This window comes from Candoia aspera, chromosome 2 (assembly GCF_035149785.1).
Source record: "Candoia aspera isolate rCanAsp1 chromosome 2, rCanAsp1.hap2, whole genome shotgun sequence".
NCBI classification, from domain to species: domain Eukaryota; kingdom Metazoa; phylum Chordata; class Lepidosauria; order Squamata; family Boidae; genus Candoia; species Candoia aspera.
Genome location: NC_086154.1, coordinates 75,703,477 through 75,731,045, shown reverse-complemented (window position 1 = coordinate 75,731,045; position 27,569 = coordinate 75,703,477). Strand labels below are relative to the sequence as shown.

The window sequence follows — 27,569 nt, the reverse complement described above, 5'->3', positions numbered from 1 at the left end:
GAAAAACCTTATTAGCTATCAGAACTAGTTCTCAGAATGCTCTCAAGGAAAAAATTTTATTAATCAAATTTATCACCGCCCATCTCCCACAAGGGACTCTGGGCGGTTTACAATAAAATATAAATAAAAATATAAAACTATAAAACACTATAATACATAATACAATAAATATAATAAAAACCTTGATGGCTGAAAGTTCTTTATGATTTGCAGGCAGAATTGGGTCCTTCTAAGAAACTAACCATCCCCAAGAATGGCTACTCTCCCTCCTGCCCCAGGCATAACTACAGAACCAGGTCTTTAGCTGTTTCCTAAAGTCCAGGAGGGAGAGAGCCAATCTCACTTCCGGGGGAAGAATATTCCAAAGGGCAGGTGCTATTGCAGAGAAGGCCCGCTTCCTGGACCCCACCAGATGGAATTCTCTTGCAGACGGGGTCCGTAGCATGCCCTCTCTACATGCTGGAAATGCTGGAAAAGCTTAATTTTTAAAAAGAGTTGTCTTCAGACTCAGTTCTAGATGGAAGGAATACCTTCTGTCCTGAAAGGAATTACCATTAAATCCTTTGAGATGGGCTGTAATGATGAGTAGGGGCCCTGGGCATGTTCAGAAGTACTATATAAAGCCCAAAATGGCAAAGAGTGATGCTAAATTGGTCTAAGTAAAAGAGGATGGTTAGGTCAGTAAGATTATCCTGACATTAATGGCAAGTTGCAAGGATTTTCTTTCCTTCTTACATCACTGAAATGGACAATATTCACTTTCCACTTAACGTTTTGACAGCAATCTCAGCAACTTCCTTCAGATCAAGATATCAGGACTATCATAAAAGGAGCCAGGCTGGGTTAGTCTAAAAGCCCATCTAGTCCAGCATTTTGTTTCTCCTACAGCCAACCAGATGCTAATGAGAAGTCTACTAGTAAGACATAAGTGCAATGCCATCTTGCTGTAGGAACTGGGAGTCAAAAACATATCATTGATACTGGAGATAATAGATTCATGAGGACAAGTAAGGTTTGATCATTTAACTCCTTGAATTTTTCTAATCCCCTTTTAAAGCCATGAGGGTTGGTGACCATTACACATCTTGTCATTGTGAGTTCCATTGTTTATTTATAGATAACTATGTGCTGTGTCAAGAAGCAGTCTTTCCCCATCTGTGGGATGGATCCCTACCAACTTTACATCAATCATCATTCCTGCCTTTCCCTCCTATGACTGTCTCAAAGGGGTAGCTGCTCAAGCTAAGCTACACACACCTACCTGCACACACCATTTATTCAGACTAGACCCCACTATCCACTGATTCAAAAGCCCTCCCAACCCACTCCATTTGGTCTTTGTTGGGGTTAAGAGAACCCTTCTCATTATTCTCTCACTCCAGGTGTGGCTCTCTATTACTCAGGTGATATTCCACTACAGCCCAAATCAAGGATTAGCACCATCCATAGACAAAAGATGTAGCCTCTGCTCACCACAGATGTGTGGCACACACTTAAGAGAGATCACAATATACAATTCTTGGATCCAACCTAAGGGATCAGATGCCAATGCCTTGGTAAACAGAATCTTTTATTAAGTTTTACACATGCACAATACAAGCAAAACTCATGGTGCATACTGATTGGCTGAGGTATTCACATTACATGGAATGCAGATATCTAACAAATTACAAATGAAAACTTTGGGCTGCACTACAGGTAATCTTCAGGTTACAACCACTCCTTTAACAACTCTTCAAAGTTATGATGGCGCTGAACGAGGGGAATTTACAATGGGTCCTCGGAGTTCCAGCCATCACAACGTCCCCATAGTCACATGATTGCGATCCAGGCACTTGGCACCCCGCTCGTGATTACAACATCACAGTGACACATGGTCATGTGATTGCAATTTCTGATATTCCCTACTGGCTTCCCACAAAGTCAATGGGGAAGACAGCAGGAAGTCAGAAGTCATGATCATGTGAGGTCCTCGCTTAACAATGGCAACCAGATCTGATGGAATTGCCATAACTAAGTGACACAGTCACATGATGTTGTGTTTGATGACCATGTTGCTTAGCAACAGAGTTCCTGGTCCAAACTGCTGTCATAACCCAAAGACTATCTGTATTTCATTTATCTCTCCTTTGTTCTTTGTCTCCTACATGACCCATTCCTTTTGTCCTTCATGTTCATGTGACTGGTTTGGCACAGGGCCTATTTTCTAATAATGCTGACTTATATTTTCCTACAACAAAATGTATGTAAGGAGTGCTTTGCAACTTGTTTAATGAGCATGTGAAGACTACACCTGTTCCTGATTATTGGAAGAATGCTGTTCCTGTTCCTATAACTACAGGGGCATTAGTTTGTTAAGTATGAGTGGGATGATGCTAGCAGATTCCTGATTGAAAGGGTATAAAAGATAAACATGAGCAAAATTAGGGAATGAAGTGTGGCTTTATATTGGGCAGGATGGATGCAGATCAGATTTCTGTTTATATACTGTGTGTGTGTGTGTGTGTGTACTGTATGTATGTGTGTGTATACACACACACACAGTATATATACAATATATACTGTATATAGTTTTAAAAACAAAGGTAAAAACTAATACAAATTAATATAGAATAAGGAAGAAAAAAGAAATCAAAGAAAGCTAAAAGGGCAAGAAAGAAAGAAAGAAAGAAAGAAAAAGAAAAACAGAAAAGAAAGAAAAAAGATACAAAGAAGTGGCTTCCAATCTTCTTTACAGCAGTTATAAGTACAATTATAAATTTACCTCTTTCTCTAAAGTTATATCATGACTCTCTTCTTTCTATAATCTATCTTGTCAAACATCAAAACCATAAATCATAAGTTCATTTTTTCTGTTTTACACAAAAATTCTCTAAGGGGTTTCCAGTCTGCAATAAACATAGATATTGTCTCTTCTCTAATCAAACAAGTCAATTTGGCCATCTATCTTCTTCACCAACCATTCTTCCATTGTAGGTATTGCCAAATCTTTCCATCTTTGTGCATACATTAATCTCATTGCAGTTATCATGTGAAAAAAGAAAGTTCCATGAAACTTTTCCAACTGTTTGTCCATCAGTCCCAAGAAGACTTCTGGTCGTAATTGTATTTTAATCTTTAAAATCCTCTGAATCAGTGTATGAATTTAATCCAAAATTTTCTAGATTTTTTACATGTCCACAAAGCATGATAAAATGACCCTCCTTGTTGTTCACATTTCCAGCATAAATTTGAAGTATCTTTATACATTCGAGACAATTTCTCTGGTGTCATATACCAACAGTGCATCATTTTATAAAAGTTCTCTTTAAGATTATAGCATAATGTAAATTTCAATACCTTCAACCACATATTTTCTCATTGTTTGATCTGTATATTATAACCAAAAATTTTAGCCCACTTTATCATACATTCTTTCACTTGTTCTTCTGTTTCAAATTTCAATAAAAGTTTTTTACATTTTAGCAATTACATGTTTATCATTTGTACACAATTCTATTTCAAAATCAGTCTTACAATGTTCAGTACCATGAACTCTTTTGTCTACTTTAAATCTTTCTGATAGCTGTAAATAAGAAAACCATTGGCAGCTATATCCTTCTAGAGTCTTCAGCAAGTCACTGAGAAATCTATGAATGTGAGAAAGTATTTGGTGATTTAGATAAAGCTTAGGATAAAGTCAGTAGGCTTCACTTATTAAATATGTCATACACGAATATGGAGTTGAATGTTGGCCACTGAATACAATAAGAGTAGTATAGGATGAAAGTTAAGCTTGGATGAATAAATAAGATGCTGTCCTGTTCAGACTATGAGGTGGCCAGACAGGGTTATTATCAAAAACCACTCTTTATTAATACAACTATTTACAAATATAAGTCCAAGTGATTAATGAGGTAGGCTGATCCCAATCAAGACCACCTGGGCAACAATGGAGGAACCAGCAAGGTTGCAGGAGGAGACTGTGGCAAAACAGCTAGGCAGGACTCGCTGACCAGAGCTGGGAAACTGGATGAATCTAGGGCACATGGCAAGACTGGAACTGGAGATGAGTGTCCGCAATCTGAAACACCACCCGAACTAGGCTGACACAGGAAAGCTAGGTGAGACCGAACTAGAACCACCGGATAAGACTTGGCTCTGGAGGCAAGACTGGACTGCACTGGGTAATCCAGGCTAGACTGGGTACTGGAAACTAGAATGCACTGGGCTGGAGACTCAAGACAAGGCTGAGAGCTTGAAACAAGACTGGACTGGACTGGAGATTCCGGGCTAGACTGGGAGCTTGGCGCATGGCTGGAACGGACTGGAGAATCTGGACTAGACTGAGAGCTGGGAACATGACTAGAATGGACTGCAGGTCCTGGGCAAGGCTGAGAACCCGGAGCGTGGCAAGACTGGACTGGACCTCCTGGGCAAGTCTGGGTGCCTAAGGCATGACTAGACTGGACTGGAGATCCTGGGCAAAGCTGGAAGCTGGAAGCACGATGACACTGGACTGGAGATCCTGGTCTAGGCTGAGAGCTAGGAACAAGGCTGAAAATGCATTTGGAACGAGCTGAATGGTGACGGCGAGGTCTGGAACTGGACGTGAGGCTGAGGTTGTTAGAATCAGCAGGGAGAAGATCCTCTGTGGCAGCAGGTGCAGGATACAGGTCCTCCATGATAGCAAACACAGGCACTGATTCCCCTCTGGCTACAGATGAGATTTCCAGTGCAGGTAAGGACTCTTCTGCTGGGGCTGCGAGCTCAAAGGATCAGTTGCCTCCAGCAGCTTGTTCTTTGCATGTCTGCCTTTTGGGCTGCCTTCTCTTTCGCACATTTTTCTGCACGTCTTTCCTGCGCGCTGATTGGAGGATTCAAATCCTCCTCCAAAGACTGGCCAATCAGCGTCTGTAACTTCTCCCACGCTGCTGAGTCACTTCTGGGTTTTGCTTTCCTGGTTTCTGCCTGGTAAGTTTCTATTTCCCCTTCTGACTCAGAAAAAGTTTCATTTTCTGAGTCAGAAGCCGGCTGAAACCTCACAGACACTTAGTAAATGGTTCAACACTGAGCAGGTAATAAGACAAGGATGTGTGCTTTTCCCCTGGTTATTTAATGTCTTTATAAATGTATAAGGGATACTTGTAGTGGTGTTAACAGTGTTGAAGTTGGAGGCATGAATGTATATATACTTTTATATGCAGATGATCCTACGTTTGGGGGCTGAAATCTGAATGACTTGTAGTGAATTTTAGTGAGGTCATATGAGGAGAATGGATTTTAAAATTAATGTACCAAAAACCAGGACTTTGTGTTTTACAGGGAAAACAGAGTGAACATTTGCAGTTTAAGTAAATGGTAAAAAAAAAAAAACCTTGAGCAAGCAGATTAATCTATAAAGTGTCAATGTTTACTAAAGGTGGGAAAGTAGGTAGAGAAATTTTGAAGCTTGCAAATGTCAGTAGAAAGGTAGTAGATCTGTCACAAGGAACGGATGCATGTAAGAAGCAACACTGGCTATGTGTAAGAGCCTGCTTCTGCCCAGTTTATTCTATGGAAGTGGGAAATTGATACGTTAGGAGAAACATAAAAGTAAGTTGAGTGCCCCTAGAATAGGATCCTTAACAAATGTGCATGGTAAAACAAGAAGACATAGAGAGTAAGTGGTGCTAAATGAATGTAAACTGAATACAAAAATGAGTGGCCAGTATAAAAAGGTACATGGAGGTGGTTTGGGCATAGAGAGAATGAATGCGAATGGAATTGCAAACCAAATCTATGAAAGAAGAGTGGATGAATTGAGAAATAGGAGAAGACTGAGAAAGTTGTGGTAGGGCAGAGTTGTGAGTGTCCAAAAGAAAGAAGTGAGAGGTTTGAAAAACAAACACAGTGCATGAATGATGTATTTTTTATTGTTAGATTTATATCTCACCTTTATTTTGTACAACTCCAGGCACTCTGCATAATGCTCCTGCCTCCTGTTTGCCCCATAACAACAACATCCCTGAGAGGCGGAGAATGAATGACTGGAGCAGAGTCACCCAACTAGCTTCATACCTGGGAGGGGAATAGGACTCACTGTCTCCCATTTTGCAGCGCAGCCCCTGGACCACTACACCAGACTGGCTCCTCTCAGCTTGGAGAGGGCTTAGAAGAAGCATTGGTGACTTATTTGTACAGAATAGTATTGTGAATAGGGTTGATGTAAACTAGATGTAGCCATATTTCTTTTTCGTCTTTATGCGTTTAATTTCTTTGGGTTACTATTTCTTACTCTCTGTCCTTTCCATAATGTTGCAGTAAGTATGTATGCATGAGTAGATTAAAGACAGTATATGAATGTTATTATGTGTTTTTTTAAATATACCATTTTATCCTCTCAACAGTCAGAGGAATCTGCTGTAATTGACATCTCTCAGAAGCAGAGACTTGGTCCAGTATTTCTGAGCCCATCTTATGCTGATTATTTCGCTAAGCTATAATCCTGTCAATTATGGCTTATTCAATAAATCATGGGTTAGCACAGAGTCATTCTTTGAGTAAGATGGGCGGTGACGAAATTCGAAATATAAATAAATAAATAAATAAATAAAATATACACTGAGTAATTTGTGATGCTGCTGATTATAGACTCATAACACATTCTGTGTTCATAATTTTTTAAAAGAACAATTCATATCCAAGATCACAATTACATTTTAACTAACAGAAGTTTAATAATCAGTTTCTGCACTTCCATTTATGGGCAAATAAATGCAAAGCTGGTTGAATATTTTCTTTCACTGAGCCTGCGTCTTTTAGAAAAAGACTGGCTAACAGTCTCCACTGGTCTATATCCTGATGTCACACGTCATGATTACAGACCATGTCATATAGAATTGCATACGAAATGGCTCCACAATCACGCTTTGGCAATAACAGCCCAGGCCTTGCGGTTTTGTCTCATAATCTTGAGTCAGCTGACAAAAAGGCCGAAATCTGAGCAGACCCTGAGGTCACTTCCTCAATTTGTCCCTAAGTGATTAGAGTGACACCCAGAAGCTCAAGGATCTACCAACAGCTTAGCCTCAGCACAGAGGAGGCAACCCTTTGAAAACTTTTATGGTGTGATTTGTAAACAACATTTTTCAAGGAGATAGATGAGTTTCGCCAGGGATTGCCCTGCAAAAGTCTTTGAACAGATTTTGTTTTTGTTTTTAACTGCTTATAAAACGAACAGGTAGGTAAATGGCATGGAATGTTTCCGTTGAGCTAAGCAGTATCAATCCCATATCGCTGATTTCAGCTTAAACCCTTGCATTCTTTCTAGGGTTTTGGAGGTGCTGCCACCCTTCACGTATCCTACTGAGATGATTGTGTGGCTCTTGTCTGTCTGCTCGAGTACAATTGCAGCCTGCCCGAAAAACCAGAGCACTGCTTTCAAGCTTGCGTGTGTGGAAAGAAAGATATCTGCTTTAGCACTGCACTTGAGCTGCTTGACAGGCTGGTGGATTTATACTCCATCAGCTGCTTCTATATTAAATGCTACACACGTAGGTAAAATTAGAAATTAATTGGATCGGATTTCCAAGGATGGATTCTGCTATACATCCCAGACAGACCGGGCTCCATGGCCTGGGCTTCCCAGCACTGAAGGAGAGATTGTTGGGCAGAGACAGAGGCCTCTGCCATTCCATTAATCCCAGAAATCCACATCCCCTTGCTATCAAACCACCTCATTATGTTCGATGGGTTTGCAGCATATTTTGAGGCACGTTGCAATCTCCGAGAAAAAGAATCCTCAAAGGACACGATGCGGCCAAAGGCCAAATATAGATGTGCTGCTTTTATAAGACAGGTAACCTTTAAAAATAAAGCCTCCCACAGGGAATAGTGTCTTTGACAAAGCAATGATTTTACCACTGGCCTTTGAAATGAGTCTTTTGAGTCAGTGTTGTTTGTTAGCCTACAAAGTCAGGTTTAAAAACTCAAAAGTAGCTGGGAAGAAGGAGCAATAAATCCAGTTACACAACAGTAGGATTGGCAGTTTTATGATTACAGTCACAGGATCTATTCTTAGCTTCCTCTGTGGCCCTCTGAAAGTTATGAGTTACAATATCCATAATTTCCAGTAACCGCTGGTTGGGGTGATAGGAATTGTAGTTTGACATTTCTGCAGGGAGGCAGGGTAGGGGAAAGTGATACATTCCATTATTTTATGTCCTACTTTCAGGAGGCAAAATGAGGGCAACCCTTTATATTTTTAAGAGATTCTGTTTAATATTCACTTGCAATGGAAATCACTATAAATTCCACCCATGGCTACGTGCATACGTGATGGAACTGGCGTAGAGTTCAGTTAAGTTCCCCTTTAAGGCACGTACATTAGCATTGTCCTCGTTTGACAAAACTGGGAGCTTTCTAATCCATCCTGAATGATTACTTGGCCGGAATGGTTTTCATGAGTTTTATCTTTTTATTTCCAAGTGACTAATATGTAGAGGTTTTTTAAGAAAACTTTTATGTGTTCACATATCAGATGAGATCTACTTCAACACTGTGCCACTAGATTCATTACATTACTATGTATCAAGCTGTCTTTTAATTATTAAATCATTTTCTGATACTAGTACAAGGATTGCTACAAAATAAATAATACATTTACAAAAGAATCCTGGAGTACAACTCTAAACAGGGGATCTCCATGAAAGTTTCTGGAACAGAAAAATACCAAAGTGGTTGCCCATTTACAGTGGATGGAATGATTACAAGAGTTTCCTTCATGTTCGGCCTTTTTTACCGTTCTCTGAAGAGTCAGATAATATTACTGCAATGTGCTGTGTGTAAGATCCACTCCTGGAGGCTTCTCAGAAGCTGCAGCAGGTGCAGTTTATGACAGTTTAGCAAATGTGAGTTGTGGAGAACATATTATTCATCTTCTGCAGAAAGAAGCAATTCTGGTTTCTTAATTTCTTCTGCAGGCTATGGAACCTGATGTACCATCTGAAAGCCCTATATGGCTTGCATCTAAATTAAATTTTGTCTGAAATATTTGCAGTGTAAGGGCTGAAGTTTGGACCACATAACTGGCATAGGCATTGGACTACCAAGCTAAGTACAACAATGATTGCAAAATAGGAAGTGGAGCCTGTCAATAGGGTTATTCACTTTTGAGCCAGGATATGGAACTGAATGCTGTGATTTCCAGGTTACAAGAGCGTAAGAAGAGTCCTGCAGGATCTGGCTACAGATTAGCCCAGCATTCTGAAACAAGCACTGGCCAAGCAGATGTTGGAGGGTGGTAGATCAGATATCAGATAATTAGAAGTCTCCTAACCCAGGATGATTTCATTCTGGAACTAAAATGTTTGCAACTCAGGAATGGATGTAAACTCTAGATAGTTCATAGTAAAACAGCTAGCTCCCATTTTGTAGAATATTGCTGTAGTTCATCTCAGTTTTGTGTCCAACGAGTATCAGTGCCAGAAGATGGCACAGGCTGAACTTGGGTCCTTTTGTATACAAAGCATGTGCTCCACACAGCAATGTTGGAAGGTCACATGACTACTTCAGAAAGGAAGAGGAGCTTCTGTTTTCTGTAGATTAAAGGGAAAAAAAGACAGAAAAGACTACTTTGTGTATTTTGGAAAGAAAGTAGAACCTTCCACTTGCCCCCACTGGCTGAACTTCATTTTAGCTAGAAGTGGTTCCATCACAGATTTCCTGATAGTCCAATACACATTATTTGTTGTCAGTCCTAACAATATCCCTGCCCATATACTGCTGTCCCTGTCCCTGCAATTATTACTTTATAAACTCTGTGTGTGTGTGTGTGTGTACAGCATGTTGGAATTGTGTTTGGCCTGTATGTTGTGGATGTTGCGCTCTAGCACTTGTGTGTCAAAAACTGCAGGACTATGTCTCAGATAGCAAAGGATTACCTTCTCCCAGATAGTCATGCTCATGAACAGTAAGCACAAGGTGACACTGAAGGGGGCAGGAGAGGGCAGATCTGGCCATGGCATGTCAAAAGGAAGAGCTCTGGGTTGGTGTTTTAGTATTATTTTCTTCAAAACGAAGGAGCCCTAGCTCTTGATGAAGACTTTTTATTCTGAGGGTTTCTCCAATCACTTGGGGGGAAACACTGTATAGTTCCCAAATCGTTGAATAGTTGCTTAATTCACAACAATAAATCCTGGATGCTTAAAAAATGTGAAAGGCACTGCCAAATCTGCTGTGAGATTTTGAGGATGGCTGATATTATATGTTGGAATTTCTGCTACATTTTAAGAAAACGGTGCTTCTCTTTGGAGCAAAAAAATGCAAAGGGCTCATGCAGGCATCTAAAAAAAAGTAGGCAGCACAATTACATTTTTTTTTAATGGTGTCAATTCTATTTAGATTCATGGTAGCTTACAAAACCATCCCCAGAATAACATGACAATATCAACATAAAATGTTCATGGTGAGAATATAACATTAAAAAAACACCCACAGTAAATAATAGCATTAAAACTTTTCTATTTTAGTATCATAAATTTTTTTAATGTTAATAAGGACATTAAAAAAGCACAATCTAAATTGGATGCATACACTCACACACATTGTGAATTTTTCTATCATCCATTTTGTTTTCTCTCATTCACTCTTTCCATTTATTTCCATAACAATATAATAAAAAAACTGTACTGCCTGGACACTGAGCTTTTTTATCATCTTTTATGTTATGTGGGCCTAAGTTTCCTGGCAGCCTGTTCTTCTTGATGTTAGTTAAATAGGGAACTATCCTTCTTTACCTTCTTGATGGGTCCTGTGAAACACTGAGAAAGGACATGCAGGGGGAATGGCACAGAGCATTTGCTATCATAAAGGAACATCTTAGATTGCTTCTGGAAATGTGGAGCTGAAAACTGACAGACAGATCAAACACAATCATCTATGGTGGATTCAAATTAATAATCCCTTTGATCCAATACTCTGTTGCTTTGCACTAGATCTAGATGTAAATATCAGGTGGCAAGGTAGATGCCTTGTAATTGTGTCCCTACGCTACTATTCAATTACAGCTCAAATTATTGCAGGGGGAAGAAGTGGGACAGGATCCAGTGCTCTAGATCCATCTCCCTCTGGCTAGTTAAGACTGCCCAGGAGGTGATGTGTGGTTGGGTCCATATGGTGATGAATGCATCTTTGAGTGAGAGGGTCGCATTGGTGAGATGGATAGCCATATAAGTTGACAAATAAATAAAATAAAGAGGCAGAGGTGTGCCCCCTTCTTAAGAAGCCGTTACTGGCCTGGTGATGGTGCTAGAAAACTTTGGTCAGATTGCAGCTTCAGAGGACCCTAGAGGACATAGTTTATCTGGACCTTTTCAGTTGGGTATTGAGCCAGGACAAAGTAAAGAGACAGCATTGATTGCAGTTGTTAATGACCTCTGGAAGAGCTGCAGTGTTGGTGGTACAACTGTCCTGATTCTCCTTGATCTCTCTGTGGCCTTTGATACCATCAATCAAGGTACCCTTCTGGACTGACTGCAGGGATTAGGAGTGGGAGGCATGGTGTTGCAGTGGTTCTCTTCCTTTCTCAACAGTCGATGTTGATTGTGGGGGGAGAGGTCAAGCCTGAGGCCCTAACTTATGTGGTGCCATCAGGTTTTACCTTCTCACCCCTCCAGTTTAACATCTACATGAAGCCAGTGAATGAGGTCATCCATTGACTAAGATCAGATATTAACAATATACTGATGCTACCCAGTTTTATAACTTGATCTCAGGCCAACCAAGTGATGCTGTTGAGGTCTTGTCTCACTGTCTGAAGGATGCTGGCATCTGGAGGGAAGGAACAAGCTTAAACTCAATGCCAATAAGACCAAGTGACTGGGTATTCCTGATTCTTCTGGTACCAGGAATTTTTCTTCTTTATTTCTTAATTGGTAGCTCTCACCAAAACAGAACTGGGGCACAATTTTGGGGTCCTCCTGGACTTACACTTCCTGCTGAAAGATCTGTCTGGTATGCCAATTGTGCCTTGGATGAAGAGTCCCTTCTCACAGTCATTCACACATTAGTCACCTCATGTGTGGACTTACTGCAAGCACTCTACATGGGGCTGCCCCTTAAGACCACTTGGAAGCTGCAGCAGGTCCAGAATGCAGCAGTGCAGGCAATTATGGTCGCATCTCCATAGGCCCATGTAACATTTCTGCTGCATGAGCTGTACTGCTTATCACAAACTCAAGTTACTTCTTGTGATCTATAAAATCCTTCATGGCATAGGGCCTAGCTATCTTTCTTTCATTGCTTCTGCCTGTCCAGTAAGATCTGATAGTGGATGTGCTCCAGGTCCCATCTCAAACAGTGTCATCTGATGGGGCCCAGGCAGTGTGCCTTCTCTGTCACAGTGCCTACTCTCTGGAATAGTATCCCTGGAGCTTCAAGTTATCCCAACCCTGCTGTCCTTTAAACAGGCCTTGAAGACCTGACATTTTCTGCAGTGCTAGGTTAGGGGGAGTTCTATGTTTTCTTAGTCCCTTAGTATCAGCTATGCTGGAGCTGCTGGAGTAATTTCCTATGGGAATTTTATTAATATGTTTGGTGTATTAGTCCTCAGGTTATCATGTTCTTCTGCTTTTATTGTATTGGGTGTATTTCAACTTGTGCACCAGCCAGTTATTATATTATAATTATTATTATTATGGGTATCCTGATAGATTAGATAGATAGATCCCAAATAATACAACTGTTGAAAAATATAGTTTCTTAATCCATAGAATTGTTTTTATATCATCAATCCCCAATTCTACTAAACATCCCCCCCCAAGAATCGTGAAAAGTACAAGTATATAGGAATCCTAATTTTAAATGTTTGCTTCCTCTAAAACCGGTCACAAGCCTGTCTGGCCATTAGTGGCAACAGTGCAAGTTATATGTAACAATACAGTTCATATAACTGGCCTTCACTTGAAGCATTTTAAAAATCAAAAGTGAGAGAAACCTTGTAGCAGGCTGGTAGAGGATCCAGCTATCCCCAACTGGTGTCCTTCAAACTTGTTGGGATTCCATCATCCCCAGCCAATATGGCTATTACATTTGGAAAATGCTAAGTTGAGGATCCAGTAAAGGTGAATGAAATAATTCCATTTGATTCTGTTGGATTAACAAAACTTTGTTTTAATATATTTATATCTTTTTATCTGATTATGATAAAGTTTTGTGCTTTATGTTTCCAAATTGTCTAAATATTTCTTGAAAATAAGTCTTAAATATTGAACTTTTAAAAAATTGTATCATACTGTTCAAGGAACTGCCAAATTCATAATTACATATACACATTTCTTTTAGAACAGTGCGGAAGGAGGAAATGAACATAGAATCGCAGGGTTGTGCTTATTATTATATAACCCAATCTTTAGGTGTCTCAAACTGGGACCAAGTCAGAATTTCCAAAAACATACCCTTAAGTACCCATTCATATCCAGGAACATGATTTAAAATAATTTAATAAAACTAAATTATAAGAATGTACAATCAGGTTTTGAAACTCAGTCTATTCATATAAATATTCAGCAAAGAGATGATCTTCATTATGAAGGCATAAGTATTGCTTCATGTTGCAATGTGATTTCCCAAATTCATAATATCCAAGTCAGTGGAATACTCTGAAATTGAACAATGGTTATTCAATAGGATCTGTTGAATACTACTGAAGGAAGCTGTCTTCTTTATGAGGAAGTTACAGAAATTCCTTTTCACACCCCACACTACTAGGAAAAATGCTGGCTGCTTAACAGTTTTAAGCGACTGTCTGCTTTTCAGATGTCTGGCAAAGTATTCCATGGAGCCTCCATAATATTTTCTTAACCCTCTCTGTATTACTTTTGTCCCTCTCTTGGAGATAACATAACTGTGGAAACATCTCAGCTATTCAGGTAGTCGTCATTATTGTTTCTATCAACAGCATGATCGGTATGTACCTTATAATATTCCTGGTATTGGATTGCAAAGGTCCTCTCTCTTCATCTGGCAGAGTCTAATTCCGTCATCTTCACTAATGTCTAAAATTACACCCAGTAAAGGTTGCGATTTACGTGGAACACTGAGCTTGCTAAAAAGACTCCCTTAGGTACAGACGATGGTATTTTTTCAAGGACATGACCAGTACAATACCAAGGCTGCTGCCAAGGCAAATTAGAAACTTCTGATGTTGGAAAGACGGGCCAGTTTTGTGTCGCACTGTTTGTACAATGTATACTTTATTCCACTAGATGGGTAATGCTTCTCTTGAATAACATGAACTTACTCCAAAGCAATTGTAATCAACTAGGAGCAAGCTTCTATTGCCTTGCTTGTTGACAGCATATTTAATATCTAAAATTAGCAACCGAAATCTGCCAGGAAGACATAGCCTGTTATGTAGCAGTGGAAATCTTATTCCTTCACAACAGATGTGCGGAGCAAGCTGCGATTACCTGGTGGAGACTGAAATGCCCTCTGTGCATGCTCACAGGAACTCTTAAGATATGGATGGGCAGCCCTGAGGGCTTCAAATCTAAATCCTGCCACTTCAACATATTAATATGGCACGTTCATTGGGTGCTTGCACTAATTTATATTGTTCCTATTATACTAGAAGAGAAGCTGCACTAGGGACAAGGAACAACTTTGGGCAGTAAAATGGACTTTGCACTAAAATCCCTATCTAGATCTGAGGGTTGTGCAAATGTTATTTGAAAGGAAAGGCAACTGCAATACTGTAATATATGCAACACAGCATCTGGTTTGGCTTTTATTCCTTCTTCTGGAATACACCATGGGATAACTTGTAGCACTTTGTTAAGACAAGTAAGGCTCATAAAAGAGATTTCTTTTACCTTCTGGCTTATAGCTTCAATCATCATTGTGTTCAAAGAAGGAAATTCAAAGAAGAGGAAAGACTTACCAGGCAAAAGCAATATCTGTGCACAGCAAGTGCAGGAGGGTCTTTTCCTTTATAAAATTTACCCGGGAAGGAATTAAACTTCCCTCGCAACTCAAGTGCAGTGGTCCCAATTTGGCTCAGGTCTCCATGCGCTTCATCTAATGAAGATACAAACAGTCAGTTTACCTGTATCCTGCACAATGAACATGGTATGTGTTTTTAGAAGCCCTGGAGAGTGGCCACCAGTCAGGGTGGGTAACGCAGGGCTGAAGAGGGCTAAAAGACTGATTCCTCATAATAGTAGATTTTAAAAACTGATTGGACATACATTCTCTTCACTGGCTTTGCATGCCAACTAATTGCAAATAGAGAATGATGCAGGAGAAGATTCAATCTCTCCTTTAATGCTCCACTACAATGAGACGTAACTCTCTGAAGGAATACCAACCTCTAAATTCTCCACCCTAACTCTCCAGGAAGGGTCTCCCATACATGCTCACCTACTGTCCCTGAAAACATGCTCCAGGAATTAAGTCATGTGCAGTTGTGAAACATAGGGGATCTGAGCCCAAATCTGCCTGTAGAGTACCTAATTCATTTGGAACCAAGTATTTCACCTCACTAAGATCTGAGGGCATGGATCGTGTTGATATTTATCTGTAAGGCTGGTGTTCCTGCTATGGTAAGGCTTCTGCTTCAAACTGAAGCATGCTTCTCATTTGCCAATAGATTGCCAGTTAAGCAAAAATAGCAGGTGATCTGAGAATAATACCCATCCCTCAGGGGAAAGTTCGGTTAGCTCTGGCCTTATTGCTATGCTACCTGATCCATTGAGAATGGAAAATAGTATAGCAAATAGCTGACCTTGGGCTCAGAAGCTAAGCAGGGTCAGGCCTGGTTGGGACTTGTAACAGCTGAGAAGCAAAGCAATGGCAAACCACTTCCATATTCTATCAAGAAAGCTTCATGGACATGTCCCTGAAGTCACCAGGAGTTGATATGTTAAATTTTAATCCTGTCATAATGAATAGAAAACACTATGGGAAGTTGATATTAATGTCTGAAGCTGGGACAATTAAATTAAAGAGATTTTTTACAGAACAGCTGTCTTACCAAAGTACATAATTATTTACTACACCAACCTTTTTTTTGGGGGGGGGGGGGAGGGTTCCATATCTTAACAGCATCTGTGTGACTCTCTTTTCATATACTGGCCTGGGATATGGAATCTGAAGCCCTCCAACTGTGGCTGAACTTCCACCCCCAAGATCCCTTAGTAACAGCCATACTGGGGCTACTGGAATAACTGGAAAACCTAAATTTTCACAGCTCTGGGTTAGAGGCAACTGCACCTTTGTCCCCAAAGGTGTTCTTCTTTTAACACTGGAAAACTATTTATTGAAAAATCCCTATCTCTTTCTTAGATTTTTTTGAGAGCACCCATGACTTAATCTTATCAAATGAAGAGAACACAAGGGGCATTATAGCAATGATCAATGAGCTTCAGACATGGATTTGGAATTTGACTTTAACTGTGTTAAGCCTATGAAGGACTTACATTGCAGTTTTCATAGGGTAGCTGCCTTAAAATGGCAGGAAGCCACACCCTGCATTGTCATGCAGAAGAGTCTCCATGGCTCCTTGAAAAATGAGGTCCAAGGGTTCCATGCAGCAATGGAAGCAGAGATCACCCAGGTCTGATCTAAGCAGTCATCCTACTCCGTTTGAGAGCTGTACAATTGGATGTTCCACCAGGCAAAGCTTCTTCCCTCCCTGTGGAACTGGGGGAAGGTTATTCACTACATGCCTATTCACTTTAAATTAGACAAAAATAATGGTATTTTTGGTTTAGCATTAAATCCAAAGGGAGGTTAAACCAACCCCACTGGTAGATTTGTTTGTTTGGTTTGTATAGTTTAAAATTGGATTTATTTTTTGACAGGGGCATGTGTTAAATATTATTAGTGCTATTATTATTTTAGCATTCAGTTTGGTGTATTACGGCTTGGTTTCATTTTGATTTTTTGTGCATCATCCAGAGTCACTGCTGTGAGATGGGCAGCTATATAAATTGCTTAAATACATACATGAATAAAATGATACTGGTCAGAAAGCCCCATGGATAAATGTTGATTTACTTCTAGCCCCAGAATTTGTAGGGTCATCTACGGTTGTTAAAAAAATAAAGAGTATACTATAAAGCCAGCATAAATAGTGTTTGAGTTTGTGGAAGGACCAAACGTATTTGCATTTTTTCTGTTTTGCATTCCATGGCATTGCCATAGTACAGTACAAAGACTGTTTCATTGTGCATTATTGGCCAATAAAATGACTGTTTATTGCTTCATTTATTTCCCCCTTAAGAAAGACATGGAAGATCACCAGTCTCTCCCTGACAATTGGTTCCCCAGACAATAAGAGTTCAGCAGCAACAATAAAGAACGACATGGTTATTCCATTTTAATTTGGCCGTTATCTGTTATTCCCCAAATAGTAGGTTAAACATTTTCATTTTCTCTTTATCTTAACTTAAAATGATCTCAGACAAAATCCCTCAAATACTGAGCCAAAAGTTGGAACTCCAGTTTGTCTTCATAGACTTACTCCTCTTCCTGTTTAATCTTCCTCCCGTTGGAACCAGCATTGGTTTAGCTTGGACATCAATCAGTGTGAGGATTAGAAGCCATCATATGCCTTCCCTGGAGCTTAGCCATTTGTCATCTTCTTCCAAAGACATTTAAGAAAGGACAGTTGGATCAAAGCAGTGACTTAGTATAGACATGGAAAATTCAAAACATCCATGGATTTAAATGCCTTTCAAGTGGTTGGGGAGAAGTGTAGAGAGAGATTACATAGATTTCTTTTTATAAAATTATGCTCAAGTGAAAAGCAAATGTTCTCCGAACGATAGTTTTTACATCTATTCATTGAGAAGTAGGAAATTTCAGGGAGGTATGATAGAATGTTTCCTTGTGAGGGAAGAGCTCTGTACATTTGTTCACAAGCAAACAATGCAGTCATTCAGTAGGCCACTAGAAAGTTGTGGTGGCAAAATTAAGAATTACACAGTTCTCACCGTGATTCACCGAGTGGTAGAATGTTTCTACGTGGATTGTGAAATCAGTTAAAGCGATTACTAGTGTGTGCAAATTGTCTGCAATTTTTTTCTTTTATTTATGTTGGTTCTTTTTTTTATAATAATATTTTTGTCACATTGTTGTGAAACATATGCAATACATAATATTATTTCAATACAGTGGTATATTCTACTGTATTATTTACATTCGAATGTAATCTAATGTTTAGACAACTTAGACTATTGAAGATTTTAAAAGATAGAAATGTTATATCAGTATTACGATTTAAAGTGTAAATGTTAATGAGCATAAGATTATTTAGCTTTTTCACCCAGAATTGAATAAAGCATTAAAAAACTGCTGCAGATTGTATCAAAGTATTTGTTGTACAATAAAGGTTTCAATCTTAAACTGATTACTTACTATTAATGTCTCCACTGTATTATTACTTAATAAACTGTCCCCAAATTTGAGCCATTTATTTCAAAATAGCACCATTTGGTGGCTTGGAGATTCTAAAAGAGGTTGCTTTGTATTACAACACACAGTACTGCAAGAAAGATTTGCTATAAATAATCACTACAAATAATATTTATTTATTTAATATTTATAATCTCTTCCAATCCTAATGGATATTATTATTATTATTTATTACTATCTCACAATGCCTATATAAATTGAGTCATTTTCAACCAACTTGACTTGACATAACTTGCTTGAGAAATAACATGAAATTGAGTAGATATGCCCTATCTCAAATCATCTATCAAGTCTACTGACTGTTAGGAATTTAACATGGAAGTTGTTTATTGCACTAAATCATGACTTATTTAACCATGGTTTACTAAATAAACTGTAATCAGTTGTGCTTACATATCTTGTTAAGTCAACACCGAGCCAACCAAAAATGCTTAGAACAATCTCAAAATATCAATACTCCTGTTAAGTATCTGTTTTCAATACTATAGTGATTTGTCTTGGTTATTTAATGGTCATCAGTGAGAGACCTCATTTATTAACTTGCAAAGGTGTCTGAAGATACCTTGCTCTATCTTCATGCAAGTGGGTACATGATTTGGATCTGTCTATGTTGTGTTGGGTGGTGTAGCAGCTTTTGCTATGGAGTTGACTACCACTCCTCTGCCATGCAGTGTGCTATGGAATCAGCACACTATAGCTCATTGAAGCTAAAATGTATTAACTAGCATCTAGGACTATTTTTAGTTGTTGCAAGTTGCATAGTTGCAGGACTGCAATAATTCAAAGTATAACAGGGCTTATAGCTCACAGTATAGATGAAAATACTGTTAACTTAAAAGTTAGCCCACTTCTCATCTCTCCTTCCAGGTTTTGCAGTATGTAATTTAATTGGTCTTTGTTATTTTAGACATGATGGATTGACAGCTTAGGAATGGAGGAGTCTGATGAATTACAGATATCAAAATATCTGTATTAGTTCAAACAGGATATTTTGGGATTGGTTAAACACTCTCACTCTCTGTTATAGGAGCAAGAGTTTGAATAGAAGATAAAGATAGGTTAGAAGTAAAAGAAGTTATTCAGTTTTAAATTAATCTTCTGCAACTTGCATTTAAGTTATTTGTTGTAAAGTCACTTCAAAGTAAAGCTGTATCCTGTTTATTTTTATCTGAAATTTATTTTAATCTGAAACAAAGATTACTCTGCTCAAGAAAAAGGAAATATGCAGTAGTTTTCATTTATATGTTCACTTCTGAAGTTAGAACAAAAAACTATTAGTAGAATCGGGAGGGAGAGAATATTAAAGGTTATAGTACCTTCCTATTTTGCTTTGTTTTCATCCACACATTCTACAGATGATACACTCAACAAATATCAGACTACTGGGCTAAGCTTTGCATATCTTTCAGCCTGGTACCCAAGGCTCCTTAAGGCTGGCTGTGCTGATATATCAGGGCACAAATTCCATGTGATTAGTCATAAATATGTGACAGTTGTCATGTATTTTTTCTTTGAAATATTTTTGTGAACTAGCTAAAGGGATTAGTTTCCCAAGAAAGCTTAAATAAAGGATTGCAAAAAGGCTTCATCGTAATCTGGTATATCAGTCCCAGATAATGCATTTTTTCTTATGTTTATCTGGAAGAAGGGAGAATACCTAGCCATCAAAGTCTTGTACTTTACACTTTGTGATTGCGGCATATTTAATTTCTTTTACAGATGCAGAATCCTTCCCAAATGATTGGATCTGCCTATGAAGCAGCTCCTGTGTTCATAAAGGTATGAGATATAATCTCAGTAATAACTTGGATTCGAAGATCTCCCTGTGGTACATGCAGAAGCCATTACTACTCAGACGGAAATGTCACTGTTCTCCTGTCCATCTGTCACCTCTTGAAAGCAGGCCCAGACATTCCCATCTCCTGTAGGCCTACCATATCTGAGCTGCAAGGATCCAGACAACCACTAGGTAGCAGAAAATATATGCAGAAAACTTAACTCTTGGCTATCATCTAGAGGGGTCATCCAGGTTTTTGCAGCCCAGATATAGTAGGTCTAATCACCAAACATGTTCATCTTCGATATCTCAGAAAGGGGTAAAAGGCATGGATGAGTGCCAAAAAGTATTTGCATTTGAGTCAGTGTTGACTCCTGGCAACTGCCAGGACAAATCCCTATAGTTTTCTTGGCAAGGTTTTTCGGAAGTGGATTGCCATTGCCTGCTTCCTAGGGTTGAGAGAGAGTGACTAGCCCAAAGTCACCCAGCTGGCTTTGTGACTAATGTGGGACTAAAACTCATGGTCTCCCAGTTTCTAGCCTGGTACCTTAATCACTGGAAAGGGAAATCCTTTTGGATATTTGCATAATTCCAGAGCCATTGTCTCTAAGGATTATGGGAGTTTGAAACAGTATAGAGAAGTGGTTAAGGTGCTAGAGTGGGGAAATTCAGATTCATGTCTACCCTCAACAATGGAAGCTCACTGAGGGACTTTGGGCCTGTCTACCTCTCTCAACCCAACCCACCCTTAGGGAAGGAATGGAGGAAGGAATGCTACATACACAACCCTCAGCATATTTCCTTTCTTGGAGGAAAAGTGAGATATAAATCTTAACTATAAATACAGGATAAATAGTCCCAGAAATCAGGAGGCACAGTTTGTGGAAAATTGTTGTAATCACTCACTTGGGAATAAGGGTGATGGTATTCAGTGGCTTTAATTTTAAACAGATACTTGTAAGATTACTCTGTACTTCATCCAGTTCAACAAATTTTTTTTTAAAAAAAGAAGAGATTATTTTAAACAATGTTATTCTAGAACTTATTTTCTTCCAATTTTGGCCTAAACACATGAAAATGTTCTATAATTATTTACTTAAAGAGCTTTTTAAATTCAAAACTGCATTAATCCCAATTTCTCTCTCAAAGAAAAATTAAACTTAAGTGTGTAGAAGTTTATTCCATACATAGCACCTTTAATTTTTAAAATTTAATTTTATGTTTTGGTAATCTTTCAGAGCCCACACAATATTACAGCCACTAAAGGCCAGCTGGTGGTGTTTGAGTGTCGAATACAAGCCTCCCCTACTCTTCAAGTTCGCTGGTACAGAGACTATAATCAAATCATAGATTCTGCAGACTTCCGCATATTAAGAAAAAGTAAGCATTTTTGTTCTTCAGATGCCCTCCATCTGTGAGACAACTTCTGTTTTATAAACCATAATCTGTAAACATGGGTACAGAGAGGAGGAAATAAAAGATGCGCTTGTTTGAATTGCAAGAACCTGGTCTTCCTTGCTTGACCCCAGTACAGTAGATCAGGGCCGCAACTGGTGGGTGGGGGGAAGTGGGGCATGTGACCCAGGCGCCACTCTGGGAGGGCACCAAAATGCGTGCTGGGGGGGCACCAAAATGGGCGTGGAATCCATGTTTGCCCCAGGTGACACAGAACCTAGTTGCAGCCCTGCAGTAGATGGGGGAGGGGGGTCCTGGGGGAATTTAAAATATGCTTCCACTTGAAGACCATCCAAATCTGAACATGGCAGCTAGTAAGCCTGCTAAAGTACAGATGAACCTCCTTGACCAATATTTTATTTCTGTTGCTAAGGGTTAATTCTGACATTACCGCCATGACAAAACTCTGCAGGGCAGAGGTTGGCGTGCATCCTTTCTGAGGAACTTGAGGCAGGACTGTGGCTGGAGAGGCCTATACAAAGAGACACTCAAAACGTGGCATTCTCCTCCCAGGGGGAAGAAGAATGACATAGAACATTTTTACATATTCAAGTTTCTGCCATGAAACGTGCTGCCAGACCCTGTATATTTTTACTCACATTAAATTTGCTAATTTGCAGTGGGATGCATTCTTTTGTAAATATACAAGTGTTGTCTAATAAAGTATCACAACAGTGTGTTGCTGCTGATCCACATCTCTCCCATGTGTCTCCATCTGTACTATCTAATAAAAGAAACACATAACTGAGTCATGTTTAGCCTTGCCCTGAACATAATGCAAGCAGCAGTCGGTGAATTAGGGCAAAGATATATTAAGTGCAATTTGTGTGTGTGTGTTTAGCTAATACTGATGTGGAGGAAATGTGGACTGACAGCAGCCAGGTGTTCTCCATCCTTGCACATAAAGCTAATCTAGAATGCAGTTTGTTTGTTTTCAACTTTCGGTGATTTGTGAATCACTGTGATTTGTATATGGTTGCTTTCTTGAAACAGGGTGGCATATCACAGTAAAGCAAAAATAAACTAGCTGGACTATGGATTAATATTACATATGAACTTGACCAAAGTTTAATTATACTCTAAAGAACTTTAACATTAAACTTTTGGTATCAGACAGGACTTTCAAAAAAATCAGATAATTTCTGGATCATCAGACAGATCTATTCTCAAATGACATAAAGAAGAAAAATAACAATAAAATTATAGGCACAGATGCAGATCTTCTAAAATGTTAATGGATTCAAGCATAGTGTACCCTGGATATTGCAGCATAAAATTATTAAGAAAGAATTATCCTGGTCTACAGACTCATTAAAAAATAGCAGTCTTTTGTTGGAAAATGTAAAGTTGAGATGAATAAATGGAATTGGAACCCAGGCCTGAATTGTCCCACAGTTAAGAGTTCTCGCTCTTCTCCAATAACACCTGTTTTTCTGACTCACCTGCTCTCTGTAAGATATGTAGAACGGATACAGAGGTAGCAACAAGTGGGTCTGAGCAATGCAAAAGAGAGGCTGCAGATCAGGAATTAAAATGAAAACAAATGTGTTGTATTAGGTGACAAGTAGAACAGATTAAAAACCAATAAGATGATTAGCATGGAACGCAAAGCTTGTATGGAATTTAAGACAGCATTTGTACAGAACTCATACTTCATCTCAAATGTCCCTTAATACGATAGACATTCCACTTAAATTATCCAAAGTTTCCATTCACAGGTGGGGATTCATATCAATAAGGCTACCCTTACTCTATGTTTACTAGGCTGGAGGGTTTCATGTTAAAATATATATTTGCATATTTTACAGTATTTGCTAGGATCATCTGAAGCACCTGTTTAGTTCTTGGCACTCAAACAGTAGAAGGATTACAACATCCATACTTTCAAGTGCTGCTTTTGCTATGTTGGCCTTACATATACTGTAGATCTATTCCTGGCTCATTCTGCCTTTTGTGGGTCTGAAAAACAATAGGTTCAGCCAATTAATATATAAACCCACTGGACCGCCAGCCCATAAGGCTGTAAGATCAACAGAAGGACAAGAGCATTTATTGATTCAACTATCTAACACAGTGTTTCTCAACTGTGGCAACATGAAGATGTGTGGACTTCAACTCCCAGAATTTTCCAGCCAACATGGCTGGCTGGGGAATTCTGGGAGTTGAAATCCACACATCTTCAAGCTGCCAAGGTTGAGAAACATTAAAATAACCTGATAACTTTATTAGTTTCTTGAGTTTCATAGTTTCCATTGCACACTATTAGAAATAGAAGGTCCATTCACATAATTCTTGTGATTCAAAGTCCACTATTTGGGCAGTATTGAATTAACCTCAAAGGCCTACTGAAAGCCAAAATATGAAGTACAATGTAGCTTCTCTCTTTTTTAAAAAAAAAAACAAGAAACTTTCACCAGAATTGTTCTGAGGCTTTTTCTATCCCTTCTGGTTGTTTTTTATCTTATCATAGCAATATTTTCTTTTCCTCTGAGGTGAAATGAAGTTTATGGGTAAACAGCAAAATGGCTGATCAGAAAAGGATTCAGTGGCCCTTCTCTGCTACTCTTCCTCCACTGAATCCTGCAGGCCTGGATACTGCTTTGGGGTCAATACAGAAGTCAGATAAATGAATTTGTAATGCCAGTATGTTATTTCAAGATTTAATAAAGTGATTTGCAAAGCAAGATGGTCAGATGCAAAATTCTTACACTTTTTAATAGTTGTGTGTAGGTCTGAAGCTTGGAATAGTGGAAGGGGACAGAACCTATGCCACCAGCGGGTCACCTGTGAGAGTGGGGACCAGCAGATGGGTGCGTTCTGTGATTGTGGATGTGATCTGCAGTTGGTGATTGTCTCTGAATAGTTGTTTTACATTTCCACTTTTTGAATCCACAAAATAGTTGTTCACAATTACACACTCTCTCTCTTTATCTCTCTGTCTTTAACAGAGGCATCCTCATCCAAGGTCCCTGGTAAGTAATTTTAAATAAAAACACAAGTTGCAAAGAACTGGGAACATGACCCAAGATAAGAATGCAGCTAGTAGACTCAGCAAGGCCTAGTTCAAGACAGACACGTCTACACTACCTGCAAGTACACAATCCTGTGTCACTGTGCACAGGATTTTTTTAGCTGGATGTGAAAAATAACATTTAGCAAGTGATATGTTGCTCACGTAACCCATGAAAAATACAGCAGGTTTCAAGTGGCAAACTGTTAATAACATCCACCTAATAGTTAGGTTCTTACTGTAGAAGGCATATTTGCTTCTACATCAAGATGTTTGCTTGGCAATCAGTCCCACTGATTTCAATAAACTTAGTCTCAAATCTGTAATTAGCACACACTCTAGCAGTTGGCTGCTTTCTCTTTTTTGTGAAGTCTAGGCTACCAGATTTGATCTACAAAAATTACTAGAAAGCAGCAAAGGGTTGGAGGCTTGTTTTCTGCCATCTAGTTTTCTGCCATTTTTGCAGCCTAGGTCTGGTACTCTACAGGTAGCCCTTGCTTAGTGACTGCAATTGGGACCACCAACTCAGTTGTTAAGTGAAGCAGTTGCTAAGTGAAACCATGACTGTGCTTACAATCTAACTTCAGCTTTCCTTTACTATACAGATCTGCGAAGGTCGTAAATACAAGGACCGGTCACAAAGTTGCTTTTTCATCACCATCCTGTGAACAGTCACTAAATGAGGCAGTCACTAAACAAGGACTACCTGTGTACTAAATTCAGAATCCTTTGCATTCCCCAAGACAAGTCTGTAATAGATTCAGTTCTGTCTCTGAGGCACCATTATGGTAGTATTTGTTCAGACTGCAACTGCTGTCTCTTGGGCATATAATAATGTATTCAGCAGCTTTGTTCTATTCACTGTGTAGGCATTGTATGTGCTGATTGCATTTGGTTGTTCTCTCCCTCCCCCCACTCCAACTTTTCTTTAATAAAAGAGCTCCAGACTGTATGCATTCTAGCTGTGAATTAGGAACACCATCTGTAAAGCTCACTTACTTAAGTAGTTTTTGTTTTTCATCTGGTGACTGGTTTCTTTTTAGTAGTATATTGTGAATTTATGTAGAAGAAGATCAATTCCTACTAATGTGAGCAGGGCTGTGATATGACAATGTGCTTGTACGTTTATTAATTACCTCATTAACCTTTGCTTTTCTCAGAGGAAGTTTGTTCCTTGGTGATAACAGAAGCTTTTCCTGAAGATTCTGGAATATATATATGTATCGCTGAGAATGATTTGGGGGCTGTGGCAGCTAGCGCATTTCTTTGGGTTTATCAAGGTAAGTCTTGGATTCTTTCCCTTTCCCCTTTGAGGTCTGGACTAGAGAATTTTCATATAGCCCATGATGCTGTTAACTTCTAAAAGCTAAGAAGTCTCACATTTATTTCTTTTACTGGTTTAATGTATAGCATTTATTATCACTGTTCATTAAAAGAACGCTCAAAGTGATTTTTTTCCTCAATGCTAGGCAGGCAAAATATCACTGAGACTCCCACACCAGTGTCTGTTTCTAAATGGCCACGCACTGTTTTTGCTTCTTTACTACTGAACTTCACCTGAAATATCAAAATAATCTGAACAAAGAAATAGGGTGGAATTTCCCAGATGAAAACAGGGATTGCTATAAAACCTCTCTGAAATCACTTGTCCATCTTAAGCAATGATTGAGGTACAGAGCATCACCTTGGGTTTTATTTTTTAAGTATGCCACCAATGGCTGTATTTTTCAGGAACAGAAGAAACTGGAAATTTTGAATCTGCTCCCTTGTTGTCAGATATGCCAGCCAGCACGAACATCAGCTCTGCACCAGATAGCCAATTTGTAGTAATGGGAAGAGAGGCAGAGGACAAATCTTCTGATGCAGGTGGACAAAATGCCTCTGGTTCAGCAAATGAAGTGGAACATGAAAGCTCCCAGTGGCAGAATTATAACGATCAGAGCAACAGTTTTCCTGACATTTATAAAAATCCCTCTGACAATTCATACTATTGGTAAGTCAAGCAAAGATTGTTGCTTCAATCCATGTCAGTTGCCTTTGCTAGAAACTTTTGCAAACACACATGGATTTTTAAAGCTCTGTTGCTGGTTGGTTGGTCTGTATGCATATGTTAAATTGTAATAGCATGCCTACGCTTACATAGCAAAGACGTTTGGTGTATTCATTTTTACATATAGCTGAATTAGGACATTGATTACAGGGATTTCTGAGCCAGCACAAGTTGTACCACAACCTAATGATAAGCAAGGACTGCTACAAATGGCTTCAACTGGCCATAGATCTGTTGAAAGATTAATTCCCCACTACTAAAAATCATATCTGGCCATTTTGCATGACTAATCGACATGAATACAGAAATTATTATCTGCTATAGTAAACATTGCTTGAACCCTTGCCCAGTCTGCTAAATAGCTAACCCGGCAACCTTACAATGTATTGCATGGAGCATTGCTGGTTTCCTGTGATGGAAAGCAAAATGTAGTTCAGTAGGTTTGATTTTCCTATTTCTAGAATTGACAATCAACATTTTATATGTAACTACTTGATTTGAGCACCAACACTACAACCAAGACGTAAGAGAAATTAATTTAACAAATTTTGTGAGGAATGATTAGAAATTTATCTTTGCACAACTTGGAAGTTAACTGTAACTTTTATTCTGAACACACAAATATTGAGGCTGAAGCAAATTTGCCATATTCATCTAACAGTAATACAAACAACTGGAACAGGGAATTGCCCAACCTAAAGATGAGACTATATGATGTCTGGTGTAAAAAATATTTTTGTCAATCAGTTTGTAAAATGGGACTGGAGATTAAGCTCCTTTGAACTATCCTGCAGGAATTCGGTACCAAATCACTGAATGTTAATGAGTTGATTTTCCATTAG

General features: G+C 39.0%; 1 protein-coding gene across 2 annotated transcripts in view; it reads left to right on the top strand.

The window, feature by feature from the left end:
• Positions 1-7,055: 7,055 nt before the first annotated feature.
• MYOT (myotilin) overlaps positions 7,056-27,569 on the top strand; it is a 58,053-nt gene continuing 37,539 nt past the window's right edge. The window contains exons 1-6 of one of the 2 annotated variants that reach the window (XM_063292268.1): positions 7,056-7,201; positions 20,155-20,214; positions 21,451-21,592; positions 24,616-24,639; positions 25,838-25,957; positions 26,409-26,670. In XM_063292268.1, coding sequence (XP_063148338.1) covers positions 20,155-20,214; positions 21,451-21,592; positions 24,616-24,639; positions 25,838-25,957; positions 26,409-26,670 — 608 coding nt within the window. In that variant the 5' untranslated portion in view covers positions 7,056-7,201. The remainder of the gene's footprint in view (positions 7,202-20,154; positions 20,215-21,450; positions 21,593-24,615; positions 24,640-25,837; positions 25,958-26,408; positions 26,671-27,569) is intronic. The other variant, XM_063292267.1, reaches the window with a different exon arrangement.